Source organism: Mobula hypostoma, chromosome 1 (assembly GCF_963921235.1).
Source record: "Mobula hypostoma chromosome 1, sMobHyp1.1, whole genome shotgun sequence".
Classification (NCBI taxonomy): Eukaryota; Metazoa; Chordata; class Chondrichthyes; order Myliobatiformes; family Myliobatidae; genus Mobula; species Mobula hypostoma.
Window position 1 is genome coordinate 69,678,328 of NC_086097.1, and position 25,077 is coordinate 69,703,404.

The 25,077-nt window shown below is 41.4% G+C and overlaps 2 protein-coding genes across 4 annotated transcripts in view; one reads left to right on the forward strand and one right to left on the reverse strand.

Moving 5' to 3' along the window:
- Window positions 1–3,090: 3,090 nt before the first annotated feature.
- Window positions 3,091–25,015, reverse strand: ap4s1 (adaptor related protein complex 4 subunit sigma 1). The gene is made up of 6 exons (XM_063050470.1): window positions 24,627–25,015; window positions 20,925–21,122; window positions 20,319–20,405; window positions 17,009–17,077; window positions 12,010–12,021; window positions 3,091–11,028 (listed from the first exon to the last, which is right to left on the reverse strand). The coding sequence occupies exons 2-6, from the start codon at window positions 21,060–21,062 to the stop codon at window positions 10,900–10,902; spliced, it is 435 nt and encodes a 144-aa protein (XP_062906540.1). The 5' UTR covers window positions 21,063–21,122; window positions 24,627–25,015; the 3' UTR covers window positions 3,091–10,899.
- strn3 (striatin, calmodulin binding protein 3) overlaps window positions 24,113–25,077 on the forward strand; it is a 198,883-nt gene continuing 197,918 nt past the window's right edge. For all 3 annotated transcript variants that reach the window (XM_063050439.1, XM_063050448.1, XM_063050457.1), the window contains exon 1: window positions 24,113–24,475. In XM_063050439.1, coding sequence (XP_062906509.1) covers window positions 24,233–24,475 — 243 coding nt within the window. In that variant the 5' untranslated portion in view covers window positions 24,113–24,232. The remainder of the gene's footprint in view (window positions 24,476–25,077) is intronic.

The window sequence follows — 25,077 nt, forward strand, 5'->3', positions numbered from 1 at the left end:
GGCCATGCCTACACTGATATGAGTGATACTGGATCAGCTTTTGGTGTGAGGCCACTGACAGGTAGCTCATGGGCCATTGATCCCGATGCTTGGACTCCTGCAACCATATTGTCAGAATGGGAAAGGAATATTCAAATAATAGGTGAGATGTCTTTGGAAATAATAGTCTTCCAACTTATGCCACGATCAACTGTCAGGTGATTTATCCATAGAGGTGTGCAAGTCTCCTTTCAAACCCATTGCAATTTTTCTAGCCATGAGGCCATTCCTTTGCTTTGTCCCAGTGAACATAATTTTTATAAAAACTTGCATTTTCTGTGCAGGGAAGTAACCTGATGAAAGTAAATACCTTGGGCTTTTCTTTTGGAATGGCCCATGCTTTCGTTAACCTGGCTCCATTTTACTTGCTTTTCTTCGAGTCCATCTTTATTAATCCTTGCTCTTATTAAGAGTGGGAGGGGGTGCTAGGTACTGTTGCAAGTGTGCAAGGTGGGTGTCAATTAGGTCCGAGGATTAGAATTGTGTATGTGTGGGAGTGGAGCGGCTTGGGAGGCAGTGCTGTGTTGCCTCCAGGCAGGGGGTGTTAGCATGCTTAGTGTTAATGGGGGCTTTGACCAGGGTCGCTGGAGGTGATTTCCTTTGCGGGATATTGTTAGGGTTAGGGGATGGGATGAGGGGCTGGAGTTGGGAGGGGGCTAAAGGGCAGAGGGGTGTAGGTTAGGGTTATATATGCATATAAAACAATGTATATATTATAAGAACAAACAGCTGAATTATTTTCACAATAGGAATAGAGTGACATTGTTGCAACTGCATGTTTTTTGATATACAACATTGCATGAATTCTGCAAACTAGAGCACATCTGTGATACGTTCAAAATATATTATTACAAACTGATTTCCAAACAACATTTGCAACATGTTTTAGTTGTCAAAATGACAAGTCTGATGGAAGAGTTCAATGCAAGCAGGAACTGGCTGCCGGATGTAATCTAGCTGGTATCATTCTCAATACTCTGCCAGAAGATTCAAGGACCAGACCTACTCCATAGAATGGAGAACAAAAGTCTGTTTTCGTACTCTGCCCTGGTATTAAGGGAGTGCACAATCTCAGGACTGTTGAATTTTGGATCTATCTGTGCTCTCAGATGTTTATAAGAATCCCATGGCACTACTTTTAAGAAGAGAATATTAGTTATCCTTGCTGTTACGCCAATGTTTACTGCTCATTCAACATTTGTAAAGCAGATTATTGATGGCAGAGCAATTATGGTAATTTGTGAGAATTTGCTCTTTCCACAATTGGCTTCTCTACTTTGCAAAATATACACAGTAATTTGGAGTGTTCTGTGCATTAACTACCATGTGAATGCAACTCTTTTTAATGAATAGTGGAATGTATTCTTAATATTTGTTCCTCTCTTTAGGTGACCTAGTACAAGTTTTTGAAACACCAAACAACACTAACCTTTTTTTTCAGGGTATTAATAGGTGACTTGCTGTATTGACCAATAAACTAATCTCCTTTGATATATTGTTAACACAAGGGGGAGCATTAAGCTAAAATATGTCAGCAGCTTGATTAACAAAATTGAATGTTGCAAAGTTTAGAAGAAACCCATTGACATAATTTTCGTTAAATTTGATTAAACATTTGAACTCGTGCCAGTAAGGTTAAAAGTTGAAAGCTATGGGAAATACATGGCTACATATCTCATTTTATCAAAGGTAGATATTCCAGACAACACACATAAAAGTTGCTGGTGAGCGCATGTTCATGCCATCAGGTTGGAGGCTACCCAGATGGATAAGGTGTTGTTCCTCCAACCTGAGTGGACCTTCTGCCAATCTTGTCCAGCTCTTGGCTCCATCCCTCCCCCTCCTGTCTTCTCCTATCATTTTGGATCCCCCCCCCCCACCACTTTCAAATCTCTTACTAGCTCTTCTTTCAGATAGTCCTGACAAATGGTCTCGGCCCGAAATGCTGACTGTACCTCTTCCTAGAGATGCTGCCTGGCCTGCTGCGTTCACCAGCAACTTTTATGTGTGTTGCTTGAAATTCCAGCATCTGCAGATTTCCTTGTGTTTGCACTTTTAGATATTCCAGATCAAGTTTCAGTCTTGAAGGATTGCACTATGGGTATGTTCTCCATTGTAACAATTCTTCATTAGTAGCACTGAATGTCTTCTAGGCATATTTTCCAAAAGTGACAATGTATATATGAATGACATATTGCTCCCAAATGCAGCAATGTGGTTTTGTAAAGCATAAGTATGTATCTTGAAAATTTAGCTTGCAGAAAATTATTGGAACAATGTCAAAAAGTAACAAAGGGGTGTTTTGGTCTGTGTATTGGTTTAATGTCACTAAAGTTTCAAGCTTAAAGTTTATGACAACTATCTTGTCATAATTTTAAATTTTATTATTTAAAGCCTTAGTCATATCACTGGACTATGACTGAAAATGTCAAGATTAGATATAGTGTAATGATGTTGGAAGAGACTTAAGGAACATCTGGAGGTAGATATTGGTTGGATGATAGGTCAATGCTGCCGAAATTCTCCTCCTTTGGCTGGTGTCACCATTACTTAGTGAATGTTGTCATCGGTTCATACACTGGCTAAGACAATGACATAGTACATTGTCAATTTTGATTTCTCTACAAATTAGTGAATTACACCTGCCCAAAACTGCTTGTCAGTTGTCCAACAGCAAATTAGTGACACCATCATCAGAAGGGGTATGGGAGAATGTGATTTCTGCAGGAATGGATCAGATTAAAAACCTGTAAGTCAGCAGTGCATGATTACAATCATAAGTGATTGGGAAGCCAAGCAATTTAATAGCCTAGCCAGGCAGGTCTTTAAAACAGTAATCCAGTTTAGTCTGCTTGGCAGTTTAGTGAGATGCCCCTATCATTAAAAGCTGATTCTTCACTTTGAACTTTCAGTAAAACAGAGTAATGTCCATGCATAGGGTATGGCCAAAGATTGATTCCTTCATTTCCCCAGTTCAAGAAAATCAAGTCTCTCCTTCTGAGAAGAAAATACGCATTTTAAATCAAGAAAATCAGAGTCATTAGTTTGGAGAAAATTGAACACAAGCTGCTCCTTTATTTAATCAGATGTTTGTGGTAAACAGTTTGCTTTAACTTGACTCCATCTTTTACTGGTCAAGTCAGTACCTGCAACATCCCCATATGACATCATTATCAGTGACAAAATGCTTGCTCATCTGTGATTCATTTCCCCTTGCAATTTTGCAAGATGTGTTTGAAAAGCGGTACATAGCATGTCCTAGCATGTAATTTGGAGGTCTTCACTTGATAGTTAAACATTCATCTTCAGGTAATGTTACTTGTTTCTTCTACTTCCTGACACAAGAGTAGCATTGCAATTTATTATCTTTCCTCCCATTTAAACTGAGATCAGCTACATAAGACCAGTACAAGATTCAGACTTGCTGCTTTGATTAAAAGAAAAATTTACATTTAAAAATATCAGGTTGCAGCAAAAACCTTATAAGCTAATTTATATACTTTAACATTACACTGTTATGTAGGAAATGAGGCAATGAGTCTGTCCATTTGCCTTACAGAGAGCAATGAGATAAAAAGCCAGTTAGCATGATTTAGCAAAATTGGTTAAGGGACTTTTTCACCTCAAAAAAAAAACTGGGATCTTCTAATATTGCCTGAGAAGGCAGCGAGGGTTATGTTTAATGTTTCATCTGAAACACAACATCTAAAAATAGTGCAATAATCTTGTGTTACTGCACATAAGAGGAACCCTGATTTTTATCTTTAAGACTCCGCAATGATGGTTCTTACTCTGCCCTGCTACCACTAACTAAAGGTATACCATGAATATTTTCTGAACAGGAAATTAATGCAAGTGCTGAAAACCTGAACAGACTGAACACAAACAGTTCGAGCAGTACTTGTGAAATTTGTCTCAGAAACTTTGGATTTTTTTAATACCATGGGGCATTGGATCAGAATTAGGCCATTTGGCCCATCAAGTCTGGTCCACAATTCTATCATGGCCTCACCTCACAACCTTTGACATCCTTACTAATCAAGAACTTATCAACTGCTGCTTTAAATATACCTAATGACTTGATCCCCACAGCCAGCTGTGGTAAAGAATTCCACCGATTCACCAGCCTTTGGCTAAAGAAATTCAGAATCAGGTTTAATATCACTGGCATATGTCATGAAAGTTGTTGACTATGTGGCGGCAGTACAATGCAATACAGAAAGATAGTGAGGTAGTGTTGATGGGTTCAATGTCCATTCAGGAATCAGATGGCAGAGGGGAAAAAGTTGTTCCTGAATTCCTCAGGGTGTGCCTTCAGGCTTCTGTACCTCCTGCCTGATGGTAACAGTGAGAAAGGAGCATGTTCTGGGTGGTGGGGGTCCTTAATGACGGGCACCGCCTTTCTGAGATACCGCTCCTTGAGGACGTTTTGGATGCTATGGAGGCTGGTATCCATGAAGAAGCAGACTCATTTTACAACTCTCTGCAGCTTACTACAATGCCGAGAAGTAGCCCCCCACCCACCATACCAGACTGTTGCTCTCCACAGTTCATCTGTAGGTTTTGAGTGCTTTAGGTGGCAAACCAAATCTCAAACTCCTGATGAAATACAGCTGCTAACTTCCCTTCTTTGTAGCTGCATCGATATGTTGGGACCAGGTTAGATCCTCAGAGATATTGACACCCAGGAACTTGAAATTACTCTCTCTCTCTCTCCACTTCTGGTCACTCAATGGGGATTGATTTATGTTTCCTTATCTTACCCTTTTCTGAAGTTTACGATCAGCTCTTTGGTCTTACTGACATTGAGTGCAAGGTTGTTATTGTGACACCACTCCACTAGCTGATATATCTCACTCCTGTACACCTTCTTGTCACCATCTGAGATTCTGCCAACAATGGTTGTATCATCAGCAAATTTAAAGATGGCATTAGAGCTATGCCTATTTATAATATTATTATGAAACTTAGGAAAGCTCCATTTGATAAGATTAGGGTAGATTGGGAACAGGAATTGGGGCTTACCATTTCTGTGGATGATTGGGGGCAGATTTTACAATTAGTTAATACTTCCTCTATTTGTGCTAAACATTCCCTAATTCAATTTAAAGTGGTGCATAGAGCACATATGTCCAAAGATAAGTTAGCGCGTTTTTACTCGCATATTAATCCTTTCTGTGATAGATGTTCGGGGCAGATAGCCTCTTTAACTCATATGTTTTGGTCTTGCCCTACTTTGGAAACTTTTTGGAGAGATATTTTCAATATTATTTCTAAGGTATTAAATATAGATATCTCTCCTCACCCTATTACTGCTATCTTTGGACTACCTAAAATTTCTAGTAATCTTTCCCCTTCAGCCCGTAGAATGATTGCATTTCTTACTTTAATGGCGAAAAGATGTATTTTACAACATTGGAAAGAGCTTAATGCTCCAACTACCTTTTTTTGGTTTTCTCAGACGATTTTATGTTTGAATCTGGAGAAAATTAGAAGTAACCTTCATGATTCTTCATTTAAATTTGAACAGATTTGGGGACCTTTTATTCGATATTTTCATTTAATGTAATATTTACCCTTCTTGTTTTTTTTTCACTGTTTTAATGGAGGTCGGGATTGAGGACGTGATTTTAAGTTTAACTCTGTTTGGTTTCAAGTTAGCCCATTGCTTTGCTTTGCTTTTAGTTAGTGGCACGGTGGGTTTTTTTTTTGGGGTTTTTTTTTCTTTTTTTCCATTGATATATATAAAATCTAGTATACTATTATGTTATCTTGGTTTCTTATGCTTAAATTACATTGTTTGTAGTATTTTCTTTTTGGTATTGTTATCTTTTGGAATTTTATTATACTTTAACATTGTATTAATGTTTATATGGCTTACCTTTTTTGTATACTTACTCAATAAAAAGATTTAAAAAGAAAGAAAGAGCTATGCCTAGCCACACAGTTATGGGCACAAAGAGAGTAGAGCAGTGGGCTAAGCACACATCCCTGATGTGCACCAGTGTTGACTGACAGTGAGGTGGAGATGTTATTTTCAATCCGCAGATTGTGGTCTTCCAATTAGGACGTTGAGGATCCAGTTGCAGAGGGAGGTACAGAGGTCCAGGTTCCATAGCTTTTCGGTCAGGACAGTAGGAATTACGGTGTTAAACGCTGAGCTATAGTTAATGAATAGCCTCCTGATATAGGTACTCGTATTGTTCAGGTGATCCAAGGCTGCGCAGAGAGCCGTTGAGATCATGCCCGCTTTAGACCTATTGTGGCGATTGGCAATTTGCAGTAGGTCCAGGTGAGACGGAAGTTGATTCCAGCCATGACCAACCTCTCAAAGCATTTCGTCAATGTAGATGTGAGTGCTACTGGTGGATAATCACTAACGCTGCTCATACTGCTCTTCTTTGGCACTGGTATAATTGTTGCCCTTTTGAAGAAATTTCTCATTTCTGTTCTAAAGGGATGTCCCTCTGTTCTGAGACTGCCCTCTGGTCCTAAACTCTGCCACTAAAGGAAACATCCTCTCCACATCCACTCTAGGCCTTTCAATATTCAATAGGTTTCAATCAGATCTCCCCCATCATTCTTCTAAACTCCAGAGAGTACATGCCCCAAGCCATCATATGCTTCCCATATGTTAAACCTTTTCATTCCTGGAATCAATCTCCTCTGATCCTTCTCCAATGCCAGTATATCTTTTCCTAAAGGGGCACAAAACTGCTCACAATTCTCCAAATGCAGTCTGATAAGTGCCTCATAAAGCTTTAGCATTACATCCTTGCTTTTATATTCCAATTCTCTTGAAATGAATGCTAACACTGCATTTGCCTTCTTTCCCAACTTCTCCACCTGCAAGTTAACCTTTTGGGAATCCTGCATTAGGACTTCCAAGTCTCTTTGCATCTCTGATTTCTGAGTTTTCTCCCCATATAGAAAATGGTCTATACCTCTATTCCTTCTACTAAAGTGCATAACCATACACTTCCTTAACCTATATTTCATCTGCCACTTCTTTGCTCATTCTCCTGATCTGTCTTAGTCCGTTTGCAGACTCCCTGCCCTTCCACCTATCTTTATATTGTCCACAAACTTGACCACAAAGCCACGAATTTCATCATCCAAATCATTGACATATAATGTGAAGTGGTCCCAACACCAACCCTTGCAGAACACCACTCATCAGTGGCAGCCAACCAGAAAAGATCCCTTTATTCCCATTCTTGGCTTCCTGCCAGTCAGCCAGTCTTCTATCAATGCCGGTGTCTTTCCTGCAATACCATAAGTGACATTTGCAATTTACCAGTACTTCAGAGCCATTACAGAATCTAGTGATTCTTGAAAGATCACTACTAATGCTCCACAGTCTCTTCAGCTACTTCTTTCGGAGCCTTAAGGTGTAGCCCATCTGGTCCAGGTGACTTATCTACCCACAAGTTTTTCAGCCTCCCAAGCACCTTCTCCTTAGTAATAGCAACTACACTCACTTCTGTCCCCTAATACTCTCAAATTTCTGGCATACTGTGGTGTTTTCCACAGCGAAGACTGATGCAAAATACTTAGTGTAGTAAGTTCACCCGCCATGTCCTTGTCCTCCATTATTAGTTTTCCAGTGGTCTGATATCCACTCTCACCTCTCTTTTACTCTTTATACAATACTGTGCCATAGTCTTAGGCACGTATACAAAATACAGCTGGGGCACCTAAGACTTTTGCACAGTAGTGTATTTGTCAACATGGAGCAGAGAGTGAGTTTGTAAATCTGGTGAAAGCAAGGATGTTGGAATAGTGAGAATGGAGTGCGTGCGGGAGGGGTGTGGGACAGATGGGGCACACTGAGCCTTGAGACACTAGGCAAGGTCATTTCATTCTAAACAATTGGTTTATTCATCATTACAGATGACCCCCCATTCCCTCCCCTCTCTCTTTCCCTTTTCCCAACCATGATTGCCCTCTCCCTACCCCTTCCCACTATCAGCCCACAATAGAGACTCAAATCAGAATCAGGTTTATCATCACTCACATATGTCACGAAATTTGTTATTTTTGCAACAGCAGTACAGTGCAGTCCATAAAATTACTCCAGTACTGTGCAGAAGTCTTAGGCACCCAAGCTATAGGTATGTGCTAAAACCTTTACACAGTACTGTATATCTGGAAAAAACTTTTAGTATCCTCTTTTATATCATTGGTTAGCTTATCTTCATAATTTTCTCTGCTTATGGCTTTTTTAGTTTCCTTCTGTTGATTTTTAAAAGCTTCCCACTATTTTTTGCTATATTATATGCCCTCACTTTTCCTATTATGCTGCCTTTGACTTCCCTTGCCAGCCACAGTTGCCTCATCCTCCTTTTAGAATTCTACTTCACCTTAGGGATGTATCTATCCTGCACCTTCCAAATTTCCCCAGAAAACCCAGCCACTGCCGTTCTGCCGTCATTCCCTTCCAATGAATTTTGGCCGGGTCCTCTCTCATGCCTCTAATTCCCATTACTCCACTGTAATATTAATACATCTGATTTTAGCTTCTCTTTCTCAAACTGCACAGTGAATTTTATTATATTATGATCACTGCCTCTAATGATTCCTTTACCTTAAGCCCTCCAATCAAATCTTGTTCATTATGCAACACCCAAACCATAATTGCAATTTCCCTAGTGGGCTTAACCACTAGGGAATCTAAAAACCATCTTGTAGGCATTCTACAAATTCCCTCTCTTTGGATCCAGCACTAACCTGACTTTCCCAATCCTCCTGCATATTGCAATCCCCCTTGACTTTGCCCTTTATACATGTCTTTGTTATCTACCATTGTAATTTGTACACCACATCCTGGCTGCTGCTTAGAGGCCTGTATATAACTTCCATCAAGGTCTTTTTGCCCTTACAGTTTCTTAAATCTGCCCACAAGGATTCTACTTCTTCTGGTCCTATATCACCTCTTTCATTTTTTACCAACAGAGCCACCCCACACCCTCAGCCGACCTGCTTGTGTACTCTTGGATATTAAGCTCCCAACGTTATATCTGCCAATCTCTAACTGCACTATGAGATCATCTATCTTATTTCATATACTGGATGCAGTTAAATATAACATCTCCAGTCCTGTATTCATCACCCTTTTCCATTTCCCCCAATGTTACACTTCAACTCATCTCACTGGTTGCAATATTGCCCTATCATCTGCCTGTCCTTCCTCACAGTCTCACTGCACACTGCATTAACTTGTTTACCAACTGGCCCATCCTCAGCCCTATCACTCCTGTTCCCAGTGATTATTGCCCTTGTGGTTCTGCTTTTCAGCCTTCTACTTAACTCCCCTATTCTTTCTTCAGGACCTCATCCTTTTTCCTACCTTTGTCATTGGTGCCAATATGTACCATGGCACCTTGCTGTTCACCCTCCCTCCCCCTTTAAAATGCTGTGAACCAGATCTAAGATATCCCCAACCCTGACCCTGGTAGGCAGCATACCAACCAGCTGTTTCTTTCACACCCACAGAACCTCCTGCCTGCTCTGCTAACTGAGGAATCCTCTATCGCTACTGCACTCCTCTTCTCCCCACTTCCCTTCTGAACCACAGAGCCAGACTCAGACCCATTTTCTGGACAAATGGATCCATCTTTTCAGGCACAAGACAATTTAACTGATATCTGTCATGATGAAAGTAAATATAATTAACTGTTTTAAGGAAATGATTTTTGTTTGCAGTCTAAAGCCACTTTTATCGAGAGAATACCAATCTGCAGTATTTGAATGAATTGCTATTTTTCAATCTGAAGTTCAATGAAATCAATAGAAATACTCTATTCCAGTTTTTGACATACCTCTAATTGTAATGGCAACCATCTGAAATATTGTAGGCTTTTTTACAATTTTAAATTTACTGTAATAGGTGACAGATACCTTCTTGTACATAAGATAACCACACATCGGTCAAGCAGCTCACACTAAGAGTTAAGAGATGGAGTGCACTGGCTCTTCACAAATTCAGTGTCCTCATGCTTAAATAACTCTTTAAAGAAACAAATGACAATACAATCAATTGTAAAAGTAATTGTGTAGGACAAGACCATCTGTTTGGCAGGCACCCAGTTTTTCTTCCTAAATATTAATTTCTTTTTTCATTAATGGCTACTTTTCCAAGAGCTTCTGCATAGACAACAAACAGCTACCAAGGCAATGATGCTTGTATTTTATAATTGAACTACAAGAACCTGATCTATATTACAAATTTAATACATCTTCTTAATCTTTATGTTTACGTACTGTAGAATAAAATCCTGCTATATTTTCTAAAGTAAGTTTTCACATAAATCTGAGGAGCATGTTCATTGGGGTGAAGGTCAGAACCTCCATAGCAACCAATTAAGCAGCACTGGACAAGATTTCAATGAACAATTGGACCCTGCAGGTTTTGGGCAAATTTGTGAGACAGGACACCAGGTTGAGTGGTGTTACGACTAGCTTATATTCAACATCAACACAACTATAGATCGTTGACTTCAGGAAAGAGAAGGAGGGCAAACATATGGCACTCTACATTGGGAAATTGGCAGGTGGATTATCATTAGCTTTAAATTCCTGGGCATTACTATATTGGATGACCCATCCTGGGTCATAGTAATACAATTTGAAAGAGAGCAAACAAAACCCTAATGACCAAGTTTAGCAATACGAGCATCACTTCAACCAATTTGCACTAAGATGCACTTTCTTGTTCTAATTGTGTTCTTTCTTGTAAAAATTGTTTAATTTATATTCAACTTTTTCTTGTAAATACTGCTTACATGATGTAATATTCCTGTAATACTGCTGCAAACCAGTTTTTCACTGCACCTGTGCATATATGACAAGAACTTCATTTTAACTTTCAGTCATTTTGTCAAGTGCAAGAAGTGGGGCAAGAATTCTGCTTTTGTTGGTCTCTGCAATACGACCATTCAAGATCATTTCATCCAAGATGACATGAACTTTATCTAAATTAAACATGATCTGAATAATGCAGATGTTAAAGAGAATGATAAACTGAAAAAAAATCACAAAACACAATCAAATTTCCAAATAGAGCATGCTGATATACAACAGTAACCCACTAAAGAAGCATTCTGATGTGCAGGTTGTTTTTGGAATCTCACTACTACCTAATAGATTGAACTGCATTGTAAATATTGAACCCACTTTCGTTATAATACATGAAGTATACAGAAAATACTTGACCATCTAATTTCTTCCATTTAGTATCAGTTTTTTAAATTTAAAAAAAACATTCTTGCATCACATGCTACAATGAAGGACGAGATAAAAAAAAATTAAATCCTTAGATGGCAAAATGGTGGAGAGCATTGGTAATTGACTATGATTTTCTTTTACACAATTGCTCCAAGAAAGTCAAACATATTGTTGTTGGGATGAGGCCATCAGCTGGTCAGAAGGAGCCGCATGTGTTCAGACTTCATATAAGTATATATAATGGAATTCTATATACAGGAAATACATCCTGCACATTTTGAATACCATCATTCCATATAAGGTGAGGAACAGCTGTTGGAATATAAAACCTCTGTGGGTAAAATAGCTGATGTGTAATCACTTTTGGTCATATTCAGAAATGAATGCTTTGCCCGCTGCTCGGGTATGTGGTTCCTATTACTGGACATCACTACAGGCGACCTCCACATTACAAGAGGGTTGTACTATCAGCAGAAGGTCTGTATCGTAATTTTCCATAATGCAAAGCAGGACATCTGTGCTTTTGTCAAGAAACAGGAGCTAAAAAAAATTTATTTACATTTTTCCCTCACATAAATTCCATGATAGCAAATTTTATTCCATGCCTTAAATTTTTGGGTAGTGAATTGTGCAAGAGCATATTTTCATAACCCAAAAAGCTATAATGCAGGGATCGCCTGCATTTGACATGGGTAGTTAAGTGATAGTTAAGTCAATTACAATTAACTCAAAGCAAAAGGATACATCCAACTCACACTGCAAAAGAAAAAAAAGAGGGAGGATTAGAGGAGAAAACATAGAATTTTCTTTTCTCTTGGTATTTCAACAAACCTACTGTAATTGGAATGGACACTGTGGGCTGTGCAGAACCTGCAGCATGAAGGAGCTGATTGTGGTATCATCATATCACCAAAATACACAAACTAATTTCATTACAAATTGAACTTCTTATCAATCACCACTTCTATTTACAGAGGAACTTTGATATAGTACAGCCAAATACATACAGGAAGCAGCTCCAGAGCCAAAAAAAGATCAGAGGAATAGTAAAAAAAAAACCAATGGATTTCAAGGCTGTTTTTAAAGCTAGAAGAAAAAGTTGGACCAAGTTTAAGAAGGGAATTCCAAAAGTACAGGACACATGACCTGTAGCTAACAGTAAAATCTAGGAAGTGGCTGCATTAGAATATCAGTTTGGGTGGGTTGTGGGGGTTGGAGAATATTGAAATAAGATGTATTGCAAAATACAGGGATCGGCTAGCTTCTCAGGATAATGTTCTATCTAGCTCTAAGATAAGGAGTTAATTCTTCAATTAGAGATTGTGTACTCTTGTAATGCACTACCGCAGAGCTATGGACATTCAAAAGTAGATCCACAGAGTGATGGACACAAAGGGGCAAGGGGACCATGAAGGCAAGTGGAAGAGGCAAAAGTTCTTACTGATTGACAGAGAAGGTTCAGGAGTCTGGGGTAGAGATATATACCCCACATATGGGGTAGAGATGGCTGAGAGGATGTGTGGGTGGGGTGGTGCACTCCTCATACTTATCCTGAGCTGCTGTGTGTACCTGTCAAATGAACTTGAGAATCTTTGAGCCACTCCCAGTGTTCCTTCTCCACTTTGGGTAGTCACTGAGGATGCTGAACATTTTCACTGGGGCTTTGATTTTTATTTTTAAAAACATTTTAATTTGAGATACAGCATGGAATAGGCACTTCCAGCCCTTTGAATAGCACCACCCAACAACCCATCAATTTAACCTTTACCCTAGCCTAATCACGGGACAATTTGCAATAGCAATTAACCTACTAACTGGTACGTCTTTGAAAATTTAGGAGGAAACCCACCTGCCCACAGGGGAAAAGAGTGTACAAATTTGCTTACAGAGGATGGCTGAATTGAATTCCGACTCCTAGCTGTAATAACGTCATGCTAACCGCTATGGCGCCGTGGTGCCCCAGTAGCGGGTGAATCTGTTGAATTAATCTATTCCTCTGTCAGACAAGCTCAGAACAGAGAGTCTGGTGTCAACTGAGTCAGCCTCCCAGCTGAATCAGCAGAATGCAATTAGGGAGTCTCCCAGCTGAATCAGCAGAGTGCAATAGGGGGTCTCCCAGCTGAATCAGCAGAGTGCAAAAGGGGGTCTCCCAGCTGAATCAGCAGAGTGCAAAAGGGGGTCTCCCAGCTGAATCAGCAGAGTGCAATAGGGGGTCTCCCAGCTGAATCAGCAGAGTGCAATAGGGTGTCTCCCAGATGAATCAGCAGAAAGCAATAGGGTGTCTCCCAACTGAATCAGCAGAGTGCAATAGGGGGTCTCCCAGCTGAATCAGCAGAGTGCAATAGGGGGTCTCCCAGCTGAATCAGCAGAGTGCAAAAGGGGTCTCCCAGCTGAATCAGCAGAGTGCAATAGGGGGTCTCCCAGCTGAATCAGCAGAGTGTAATAGGGGGTCTCCCAGCTGAGTGAGCGGAGTGTAATAGGGGGTCTCCCAACTGAATCAGCAGAATGCAGTCGGGGCTCTCCCAGCTGAATCAGCAGAGTGTAATAGGGGGTCTCCCAGTTGAATCAGCAGAAAGCAATAGGGTGTCTCCCAACTGAATCAGCAGAGTGCAATAGGGTGTCTCCCAGCTGAATCAGCAGAGTGCAATAGGGTGTCTCCCAGCTGAATCAGCAGAGTGCAATAGGGGGTCTCCCAGCTGAATCAGCAGAGTGCAAAAGGGGGTCTCCCAGCTGAATCAGCAGAGTGCAATAGGGGGTCTCCCAGCTGAATCAGCAGAGTGCAACAGGGGGTCTCCTAGCTGAATCAGCAGAGTGCAACAGGGGGTCTCCCAGCTGAATCAGCAGAGTGCAACAGGGGGTCTCCCAGCTGAATCAGCAGAGTGCAAAAGCGGGTCTCCCAGCTGAATCAGCAGAGTGCAATAGAGGGTCTCCCAGCTGAATCAGCAGAGTGCAAAAGGGGGTCTCCCAGCTGAATCAGCAGAGTGCAATTGGGGGTCTCCCAGCTGAATCAGCAGAGTGCAGTCGGGGGTCTCCCAGCTGAATCAGCAGAGTGTAATAGGGGGTCTCCCAGCTGAGTCAGCGGAGTATAATAGGGGGTCTCCCAACTGAATCAGCAGAATGCAGTCGGGGCTCTCCCAGCTGAATCAGCAGAGTGTAATAGGGGGTCTCCCAGTTGAATCAGCAGAAAGCAATAGGGTGTCTCCCAACTGAATCAGCAGAGTGCAATAGGGTGTCTCCCAGCTGAATCAGCAGAGTGCAATAGGGTGTCTCCCAGCTGAATCAGCAGAGTGCAATAGGGGGTCTCCCAGCTGAATCAGCAGAGTGCAATAGGGGGTCTCCCAGCTGAATCAGCAGAGTGCAATAGGGGGTCTCCCAGCTGAATCAGCAGAGTGCAATAGGGGGTCTCCCAGCTGAATCAGCAGAGTGCAATAGGGGGTCTCCCAGCTGAATCAGCAGAGTGCAATAGGGGGTCTCCCAGCTGAATCAGCGGAGTGCAATAGGGGGTCTCCCAGCTGAATCAGCAGAGTGCAATAGGGGTGTCTCCCAGCTGAATCAGCAGAATGCAATTAGGGGGTCTCCCAGCTGAGTCAGCGGAGTGTAATAGGGGGTCTCCCAGCTGAATCAGCAGAGTGCAATAGGGGGTCTTCCAGCTGAATCAGCAGAGTGCAATAGGGGGTCTCCCAGCTGAATCAGCAGAATGCAATAGGGGGTCTCCCAGCTGAGTCAGCGGAGTGTAATAGGGGGTCTCCCAACTGAATCAGCAGAATGCAGTCGGGGCTCTCCCAGCTGAATCAGCAGAGTGTAATAGGGGGTCTCCCAGCTGATTCAGCAGAGTGTAATAGGGGGTCTCCCAGCTGATTCAGCGGAGTGTAATAGGGCATCTCCCAGCTGATTCAGCGGAGTGTAATAGGGGGTCTCCCAACTGAATCAGCAGAATGCAATCGGGGGTCTCCCAACTGAATCAGCAGAGTGCAATAGGGGGTCTCCCAGCTGAATCAGCAGAATGCAATAGGGGGTCTCCCAGCTGAGTCAGCGGAGTGTAATAGGGGGTCTCCCAGCTGATTCAGCAGAGTGTAATGGGGGTCTCCCAGCTGATTCAGCAGAGTGTAATAGGGCATCTCCCAGCTGATTCAGCGGAGTGTAATAGGGGGTCTCCCAACTGAATCAGCAGAATGCAATCGGGGGTCTCCCAACTGAATCAGCAGAGTGTAATAGGGGGTCTCCCAGCTGAATCAGCTGAGTGCAATAGGGGGTCTCCCAGCTGAATCAGCAGAGTGTAATAGGGGGTCTCCCAGCTGATTCAGCGGAGTGTAATAGGGGGTCTCCCAGCTGATTCAGCGGAGTGTAATAGGGCGTCTCCCAGCTGATTCAGCGGAGTGTAATAGGGGGTCTCCCAACTGAATCAGCAGAATGCAATCGGGGGTCTCCCAACTGAATCAGCAGAGTGTAATAGGGGGTCTCCCAGCTGAATCAGCAGAGTGCAATAGGGGGTCTCCCAGCTGAATCAGCAGAGTGCAATAGGGGGTCTCCCAGCTGAATCAGCAGAGTGCAATAGGGAGTCTCCCAGCTGAATCAGCAGAGTGCAATAGGGGGTCTCCCAGCTGAATCAGCAGAGTGCAATAGGGGGTCTCCCAGCTGAATCAGCAGAGTACAATAGGGGGTCTCTCAGCTGAATCTGCAGAGTGCAATAGGGGGTCTCCCAGCTGAATCAGCAGGGTGTAATAGGGGGCCTCCCAGCTGAATCAGCAGAGTGCAATAGGGGGCCTCCCAGCTGAATCAGCAGAGTGTAATAGGGGGTCTCCCAAATGAGTCAGCAGAATGCAATAGGGAGTCTTGACTTGGGAGAGGATGCTGATGTTCTACTGCTCAGTCTTCCAGTGTGTTTGGAGGAGTTTCTGAAGGCAGTGTTGGTTGTAGGCTGTCCAAGTCTACTGTCATAGTTCTGGTTCGGGTATGAGACATGATATATACTTTCTGACTTTGGACAATTTGAAGTTGATAAACATTGACAGCATTGACTGGTTTTACAGAGTAAAACACTTTGTAGTGATTACATTTTCTTAAACAGAGCTGTTGCTGAAAATTATGAAGCTTTCTGAGGTGGCAAAACAACTTTTGACTTGAGCATATGCTGCACATGAGGTGATTGAGCAAGTGCCATACTGTTGTGGCAAGTGCACAAGATGTTTCGGACTGAAGTTTCGTCCGAAAGGAATGCTAATACCTACTCTCCTTTCTTTAAGAGTACATAAACATATTGATGTCAAGATAGTGTTTATCTTGAAACAAAAGAATGAATTTTTCAAACCATTTATACTTAAGTTGTATGGCATTATTGTTCATGGCATTTTTTACTTTGATTACCTTATTCTGACTACAGTGACTGGCATTAATCATTAAGTTTCTCTCTAAAATAACAGAATATCAATAAATGGAATCAAAGTGAGCACAAGAATGAAAATGAACAAGTTAATCAAGGTTATCCAGCTGGTACCCAAAATCATTGGCAAGGTACTTCAACATGAATTGCTTTCCCACTAAATGCCTGTTGAATTCCTCTTAAGGCTATTGTTGTTATTGTTTTCTTGGTAATATACACAGGCTAATGCCATGGCCTGATTTGTGTCTCTTCATATTCCTTATATGACTCTATGAACTGTGCTGGTATACCACCGGGGAACAAGTACAATTGTCCAGTAAGTATTTCTTTTGCAGTGATTAACAGTGTTCTTTAATGACTCACCACTCTGCTGAAATATTTGTCCAAAACTTCAACAAAATTATGTATAAGTTCATACACTGCCAGTTCATTCTGAAAAACAAAATTAGTTGATTTCATTAATTGTTTTTCAGTGTTGTTCATAATTTGGGTGGCTGCCTTTCATGTGGGAGTGAAGAAATGACATGAACAGTTCGGATGAAAATCAAAAACTCCAGAACAAAGTAAAAAAAATTGCCATTATCAGAAATTTTAAATAATAACAAAACAATTGCTGGAAATGCATGTTAGGTGGCATTTGGGGGGGGGAGAGGGGCACGAGAGTGGGGGCGATGGGGAGAGGGAGAGATAAATTTTCAGATAGGTGACATTTTATTTGAAATTTGAACCATTTGGATGAAAAGTTGCCAACCAAAATCATTATCTTTGCTTCCGTGAAGCTTCAGCATTTTCTGTTTTTTGTTCAAATACAGGATTATCAGACAGATTAAAAAGATAAGGATTGAAATAAATAGATGTTGCTTGCACGAATAATAATTGGAATGGGTTTGTCTTCCGTCATTTTAAATTTACTCTCAATGTCAATGTTACTGACATGACTGCCATTTCGCACGATCTAACTGTCATGCTTGAGAGTCATCTTCAGCAGCGGCAGCCATCTGATAAGGCTCCTGGAGAACACAGCTCTAATTTTTCTAATGGTCTTCAAAAAGAATTATCATTAACATTGGTATGGTAATGAATTCAAATACAAGTCAGATACTCTAAGTATGGTAAACGCTTTAGGATATTAGAATTTTTTGAGATTTTACAGCAATATAACAACTTATTGTTATACCAGGTTTTACAAATTATTTTATAGATAAATTTAAAGACCCCAACAGCCAAGGATTCCCATTCTCTAAGTGAATAACCTCAAAATGATAACAGGGTGTTTATAAGCAAAATTTACCGATGATAAAGACTTATTGATTATGGAAAACCCATGGCAGATTGCATGAGGTGTCTAAGAGTGAGTTTTATGGACTAAGCAGTTCGTACAGCAAATGCAATTCAATGCATGAATCGGTTTGATGGTCTTTGACAGTTCCTGAGCATTAGAAAACCCCCAAATGTAAATCTAACAAAGGAATTCCACCCTGCCAGAATCAGCTGCAGTCACAGAGATGGAAAGTCTCAAATGTTCACCATTAAACTATCAGTGAGCTATAGAGATACAGCTCAGCAAATGGCCCTTTAGCACACAGAATCCAATTCAATCATCAACCACCATTTAATTAATTCACATCATTTTCCCCACATTCTCATGAACTTCCCCATATTCTACCACTCACCTACAAACTAGGGGCAATTTACTTATTACTGGGGGGCAAATTAACCTATCAACCCACACGTCTTGTAATCTGAGAGGAAAGCTGAGCACCAAGAGTAAATCTACATGGTCACAGAGAGAATGTACAAACTCCACAAAGGCAGCTTCAGAGGCGGTGACTGAAGCCAGGACTGAATGATGGTGGGGAAAGGATGCACAATTATTCCAAATGTACTTACTATGGCCGCAGACTGGATTAACAGTTCACCAAGTTACTTTAACAGGACCACTAAGCCATGATCCAAAATGAGCTGGACCACACAGTCCATGTCGCCCTTACAGCTCACAGGCTTGCAATGTTACACATAGCACTGACTGGAGAGAATACAAAAGGAAGTCTCTCTTTCACTCTGAAAATAAACTAGTTAAAAAAAAAAACAAAAATGCCACTGAAAGAGCAGCCTGAGTGGTAATTATTAATGAGAAGTCCAGGCGCACCTTGGCTCAAAATGAACGACACGAGATGTACAAGTTACAACAGCCAAAGTTTCACCCATATTCTGGGTTGCCTATCCAATAAGATTTCTGCTCAGAAGACTGGCCTTTGCCTCCCAAATGCGAGTATCCTCCCACAGGAGAGACACAAAAGATTGCGGATGCTGGAATCTGGAGCATCTCAGTGGACTGGGTAGCATCACTGGAAGGGAAAAGAACTGCTGAAGCTTTGCACTGAAACCCTGCATCAGGACTGAGAATTGAGAGGAAAGGAAGCTGGGGGGGGGTGGGTACAAGTGGAGACGGAGGCTGGGACATGAGGAGCACAAAGGCTACAGGTGCTAGATTCCGATAAGTAAGAAAGGTGACAATAGGAACCATTCTAATGAGAAAGGCAGATGGACCCAAATGGAGGAGGGGATCCAGTAGATGACGTGTGGGGGTATTGGTGTATGGAGGCAGGAAAGGGAGGCGGATATTGAAAAATGAATTTTTCTGGCTGCAGGTCCAATGTGCATGAATTGAGTTTTAAGACTCAAAGGGGCGACAGACCTGGTGAATTGAGGTTTTCCTCAGGCACCAATCAATTGATTTATGCCCATTCTAACTTCTAATATGCTTAAAGGGGGCCCTTGGATGTCATGATGTTGGCAAAATGAAAAAAGGAAAATATTGGGTTCTCATAATTTAATTATCAATTAGTAGAAAACTGTACAAATTTAAGCAATTGTGCATGTTTGTTAAAATACTGCTTGGGTTGCTAATGACGAAAAGGGATTGAGTACATCTATTTACATAACATAATTGTGGGCAGACTTGGCTGAGTGCAATGAGAAGATGTCATCTTCCACAGCAGTGTGAATGGACAGAACCACATAGTGGGAAAATGGTTCATCATTCTAAGAATGAAGAAAAGCAAACTAAAAGATTTTGTCTTGGAAAGAAAAGTTAAGGGGCTGTGTGACAGCTTTTCTGCTGAAATAATCAACAGAATACTGGGAAGAAGAGAGAAAATCTTGATTAAGCTTAAGTAGGAAGGCTTAAAGAAATTTCAGGTTGTTCACAACTAATAACGATACCAATGGATGTTTGCTCTTCAGTGGTAGAAAGGTAACAATTACAGCTTATAACATGAAACTCAGAGAGTTTCATTATGCTGTCTTCAAAATTAGGCTTAATGTCTCACACAGTCATTGAGAATGTTTGCACAAAAATCACAGCACAAATTGTACAGGTATCACCCAAAGCCTTCACCATTGAGGTGGGGCTGCACATGTACGATGACATGCCAATTTGGTAAAGATTACACACATCAAATAGTTCAGGATGCTGAAATATTAATTAATATCGTAGGTATAAGAAATAATGTTGCAATTTTTACTCACCTTCCTCCATTATATACTGTAAACTGAGGTGTGGGGTTGTATATTGAAAAATACAGCATATAGAAGATAAAGAAAACACAGCCCAAAAAATTATTGATGTTCAACACATATTGATTCAGTACAAATGGCAAATACTGTTTACCTCTGAGTCATCGATCCCAATTACAACGAAGAGTGCAGCATACTGACGATAAACGAGCTTAAAATCCTTATACTCAACAAAGGAACACTGGAGGGAAGACCGAAAGCATCTTTAGAAATTTCATGGCCTTAAATGGTCACATTAATTTTTTAAATGTAAAAACCTTTTAAAGTGATGTCGCTGAAGTGTTTTCTTCCCCTCTTTAGTTAATTGGAGTCACACATTACATCCTAATCTCAACAGCTGGACCACAATGTGAAATATTCTATTGAAGTGGACAGTCAGGAAGCTGCAGGGTTTTCCAGCTTCGTGAACGCCTTTTCCATTTTTAGCACTCCACCAAATTATTCACATTTTGTTAAGGAGTGTTTGACTCTTCCCCTACATCTAAATTTTCCTACCATCTTTGTCCTTTATAAGGAATGCTTCTCACCAATTCTGCCCTGCAAACCCAGGATGATGCATCTGGCTGTTATAACTTGCTAAACAATAAACTCCAATCCAACGTTGCCCTTTTGTAGCTGTACTATATAAGATACGTCAATGTAGTACAGACATAAGCAATTATATAGATTCAGTAACTAAATAAAAGTGTTAACCTTTTACCTGGTCCTTTGTGCGTGATAGGCATTTTTTAATTACATCTGCTTCCAACAATGTCCTCTTCTGGATTTCCACAGGTTCATAATACCTACAGAGTCTTACTTGCCCTTGTCTGTTCATCAAGAGGAAGAACTTAATCATTTTGTAAATCTCAAAAGAAAGCCAAATAAGTGCTCCTTTTATTTTCCTTTCATAGTATTTCTGAAAACACAACAAAAAAAAAGATAATTAAATTTATCTTTGGATGCAGAACAATTCTCGGCTTTGTAAATAAATCAGATTTTCCTTATGTAGTTAAAACAGGTATGTTTAAATACCATAATTTTAATGTTTATTGCTAAAACCATACAATCATTTACAGTAACATTCACACAGTTCCTACTGACGTGCACTGTAAGTGTGGAAAATTTGATTCATGCTCTCATCAGAGAGCAGATGAGTTCACCACGGGTCCAACAGATGCAAATTGTGTTTGGTTTTCAGTGGCAGCTCTTCAACGATAAAGATACACTTTAATTGCAGTGTCTGCTTTTGTGAGGTCAGAAAACAACTTTGCAGAGCCTAAAGAAATGATAATTTTAACCAAGTACAACAATGTGATGGACTGTCAATTTTTAATACCATGATGGAATGATCAGATTCATACTGAATTCAGAGTTGGGGTAGGCCAGTGAACGGCAAGAGGTCTGAAAATGAAAAAAAAATTCTCATGTGCCTTCTATTACAACAGGAAGAGTAGTAGGAATAACAATGAAACAGACATGATTATCTGTTTTATTTAATACCAGAAAGCATTAGTGGCATCTTCTGCCCTTGCCATAAGATCAGCAAGTGCAGAAAATGCCACTAATGAAAACTGAAAAAATACTCCTGCTGCATGATGTAGCTGTCAAAAGAAATACAATCTAACAAGAGCATGCTGATTACTTTGCAAGAACAAAATAATAGAAAAATGAATTCTCAATACCTTCTCCAGCATTACTGTGCAGTACTATGAAATGAGTTAGCTGTGGACAGGTGGTTTGTTTTATACATAGCACAAACAATTTTCAAAACTGCATTTCAATAGTTACAATGTTTAAATAGCTCTTTAAATTAAGTATTTGCTTTCATTACCCTTAGGGTGGGAGTGCTTCATGGGAGGCCTGGTTGCAGTCAAAGGATGGGATGGTACAGTTGGGCGGTGACTTATCATCTTGTGTTCTGGTGGTGGTAGGGTAGCAGGAGCGGGGTGTTAATGGTGGGGATTAATAGAAATTCATGACCTGGAGTTGGGAGGATCAAGGAGATTGGGAAGTTAGCAAACAAAAATTCATAGTTAAGAATAATCTTAGCAGAAGTTGGGGCCAAGCTGAGGTCACTGTACCATGGTGGGGGGGAAGACAAAATGTAAGAAGATGTATCTTAAGACTAGTCCAGTGTAGGGAATGGAAAGTACAAACTAATTTGGTGAGCGTGTAATATGAAATGCATATGAAATCCCAAGTACAACTTGTGCCGGGAAATGCCCAGTCACATTGCTGGAATAAATTGGAAATTGTCATTATTACAATGCACCCTGGGGATAGCTCAGTGTTGAAGTGTACAGAGGAGTGAAAGCGAAATTCCATGCCGATATTCCCAAAGTAAATTAGGAAAGAAAGTACTCATGAAGTAGGATGTGTACTCTGGGTAGCTCTCAGTGGTTACAATACAGAACCATATTCATGCTTAACTATCTTTCTGGTTAACTGGATACTATCTGTCAGCAAATGAAAGTGCAACCCATAAAGACGTAAACAGCTGCGTCAGTAGTTTCTGGTTACAGTGACCTCCACACCAGTAATTCCACAGCTGCATTCCACCCTAATTCTGCAGATACTATAAATACCTTGTTATCACGAGATAACATGACAGGAAACCCCATTCACAATTCAAAGCAAGAATAAATCTCCTCAAACAAAAACGGAAAGAAATTTAACTTAACTCTTAAATTCTTAAACTACAATCTGCTGAAGATGTAACCAATTAAAATAGATATGCCTTGTACCTCCCACCCACTCTCCAGCCCAACCCTTCTCATTACTAAATTGCTCGCTGAACTGTGTTCAGTTAAGTCATACTCAGCAGTAGCTGTCAGTCACAGTGGCTTTGGAAGTCTGTAGCTAGTCTTGGCATTGTTGAATTAGATATAACGGCTATTTCCTTAACGTTATTTACCGACCGCTAGAGTTTACATTACCTTAATGATTAGTAAGGCCCAAAAAATAAGTTCTTGCACTTAGATAGCACCACTCACAATCAGCCCTTCACACACACACACACACACACAAACTGAAATAAGATCCACAAATAAGAGCTAAAAGATCGGTTAATTTATTTTTCATCTGTTGATAGAAGATCAGCCGCATATTGTGGGCCTAATGACCTATCTAGTGCTCTGTAGTTCTACGTTCGGTCAATCATTCATTCTTTTCACACCTCCAACTACAAATATCTTCCAACAGGTAACTTTTGCACTCTGCAGACTCATTTTGTCTATGAAACCTATCTATTACTGTCAAAACACCCTCTCTGCAGTTTCCGTATTCTTGCTTTCAAACTCCTATCATATTTCTTCCTCAAAATAACAGTGATCATTGGAAAATGATAGAAGAACCAGACCTCTTGTCCTCTCTCTGGTACAAGGTATCGTTTAGATTATATGCTCTCGCAACGGGCCCAGTTAAACACCCCACAGACAAACTTAGCGTCTTATTACAGGGGATAATTGAATGTTCAAAGACTAAGTATCGTAAGAAATCCCTTTGAATCCCTTTCCATTTCATTGGTAGCGCCCTTGAATAAACTATCATAGAATCCAAACAAAAATGTAATTCGCAAATCAGGGTTGAAAAACGTCTAATTTTCAAAACTTAAAAAAAGACTTGTTATTAGGACTAAAGCTGTGCCCACTTCTGGTTGCGGTGCCCAAAAGGAATCGAGTGGGCGACTCGTCTCCGGTACACCGTGGACTGCAGGTTTGTCCTTATTAAAATTCGGAATGCCGAGTCGGCCGCATTGACAGGTGGGCTGTCGCGCGCACGCCGGGACCCAGAACCTCGCGGAGCGGGCGGACGAACACGAGCACGAGCGCGCGCTTGGCGAGAGCGGCGCAAGCCCACTAACACCTCCCCCCCCGCGCCTTCTCCTCGCCCACAATGCAGCGCGCCGCCATATTCTGCAGAAAGAATGTCCATGGCGGCTCGCTGGTGGCGCTGAGGCTCGTAGGGCTCTTCTCCTCCCACTAAATGTAACAGAAATAACAATAATCTTATTAATTAATAATAAACATGGATGAACACCCCATAGGGATGTCCTCTCATGCTAATCCTAGCGGCCCTTTGCTGGGCCCGGGAAACAATGGCAACGGCGTGAACCACAACGGCGGCGGGGTTCGGCAGCCGCCGGCTCCGCAGGAGGAGCCGCAGCGGCCCCAATACACCATCCCCGGGATCCTACATTACATCCAGCACGAATGGGCCCGCTTCGAGATGGAGCGAGCGCACTGGGAGGTGGAGAGAGCCGAACTCCAGGTAGAGTGACACAGGGCAGCGGATGCGACACCGGGGGACAGAGGGGAGGCTACCCGAGCTTACAGTGAGCCGAAGGGTTTGCGCTGATTGCCTGGCGGGAACCGACGTTGGCGGCCGGGGGTTAGGGGTTGGAGCGGCGGCTGGTATTTACCCAGATGTGGAAGCCTCCTCGCCGTCGCCATTTTGGTTTCCAATATGGCGTCAGCCTGCTGTGTGTAAATAGCTAGTCCACTCGTGTCCCACATCTATAAACTTAACTCATTCCATTTTAGTCTGCTAACCATCCCTGCCGTTGTTTGAAGTTCGACACATCTTGCATATTTTCTCTCTTTGTGCCATTAGATCACGGGCTTCTGAGCAGGGTATCTGATAATTGTTGGTTGTTAGGTCGTTGCTTGGGCAGCGCTGGAGAAACAGTTCATGTTGGGGATGGTTCACATTTTGTCATTTGCCCAAAGCTATTAACCTAGACAGAAGTGTTTTCCTTAGAGCGCTTCGGTCGTGATCTGCCAAGTTGGTGCTTGCTACATCATTGGACGTGAAATAACGATATTGTGTAGTGTCTTGATAACAGCCTATTTTGCTGTATTGATTTGTTCTGG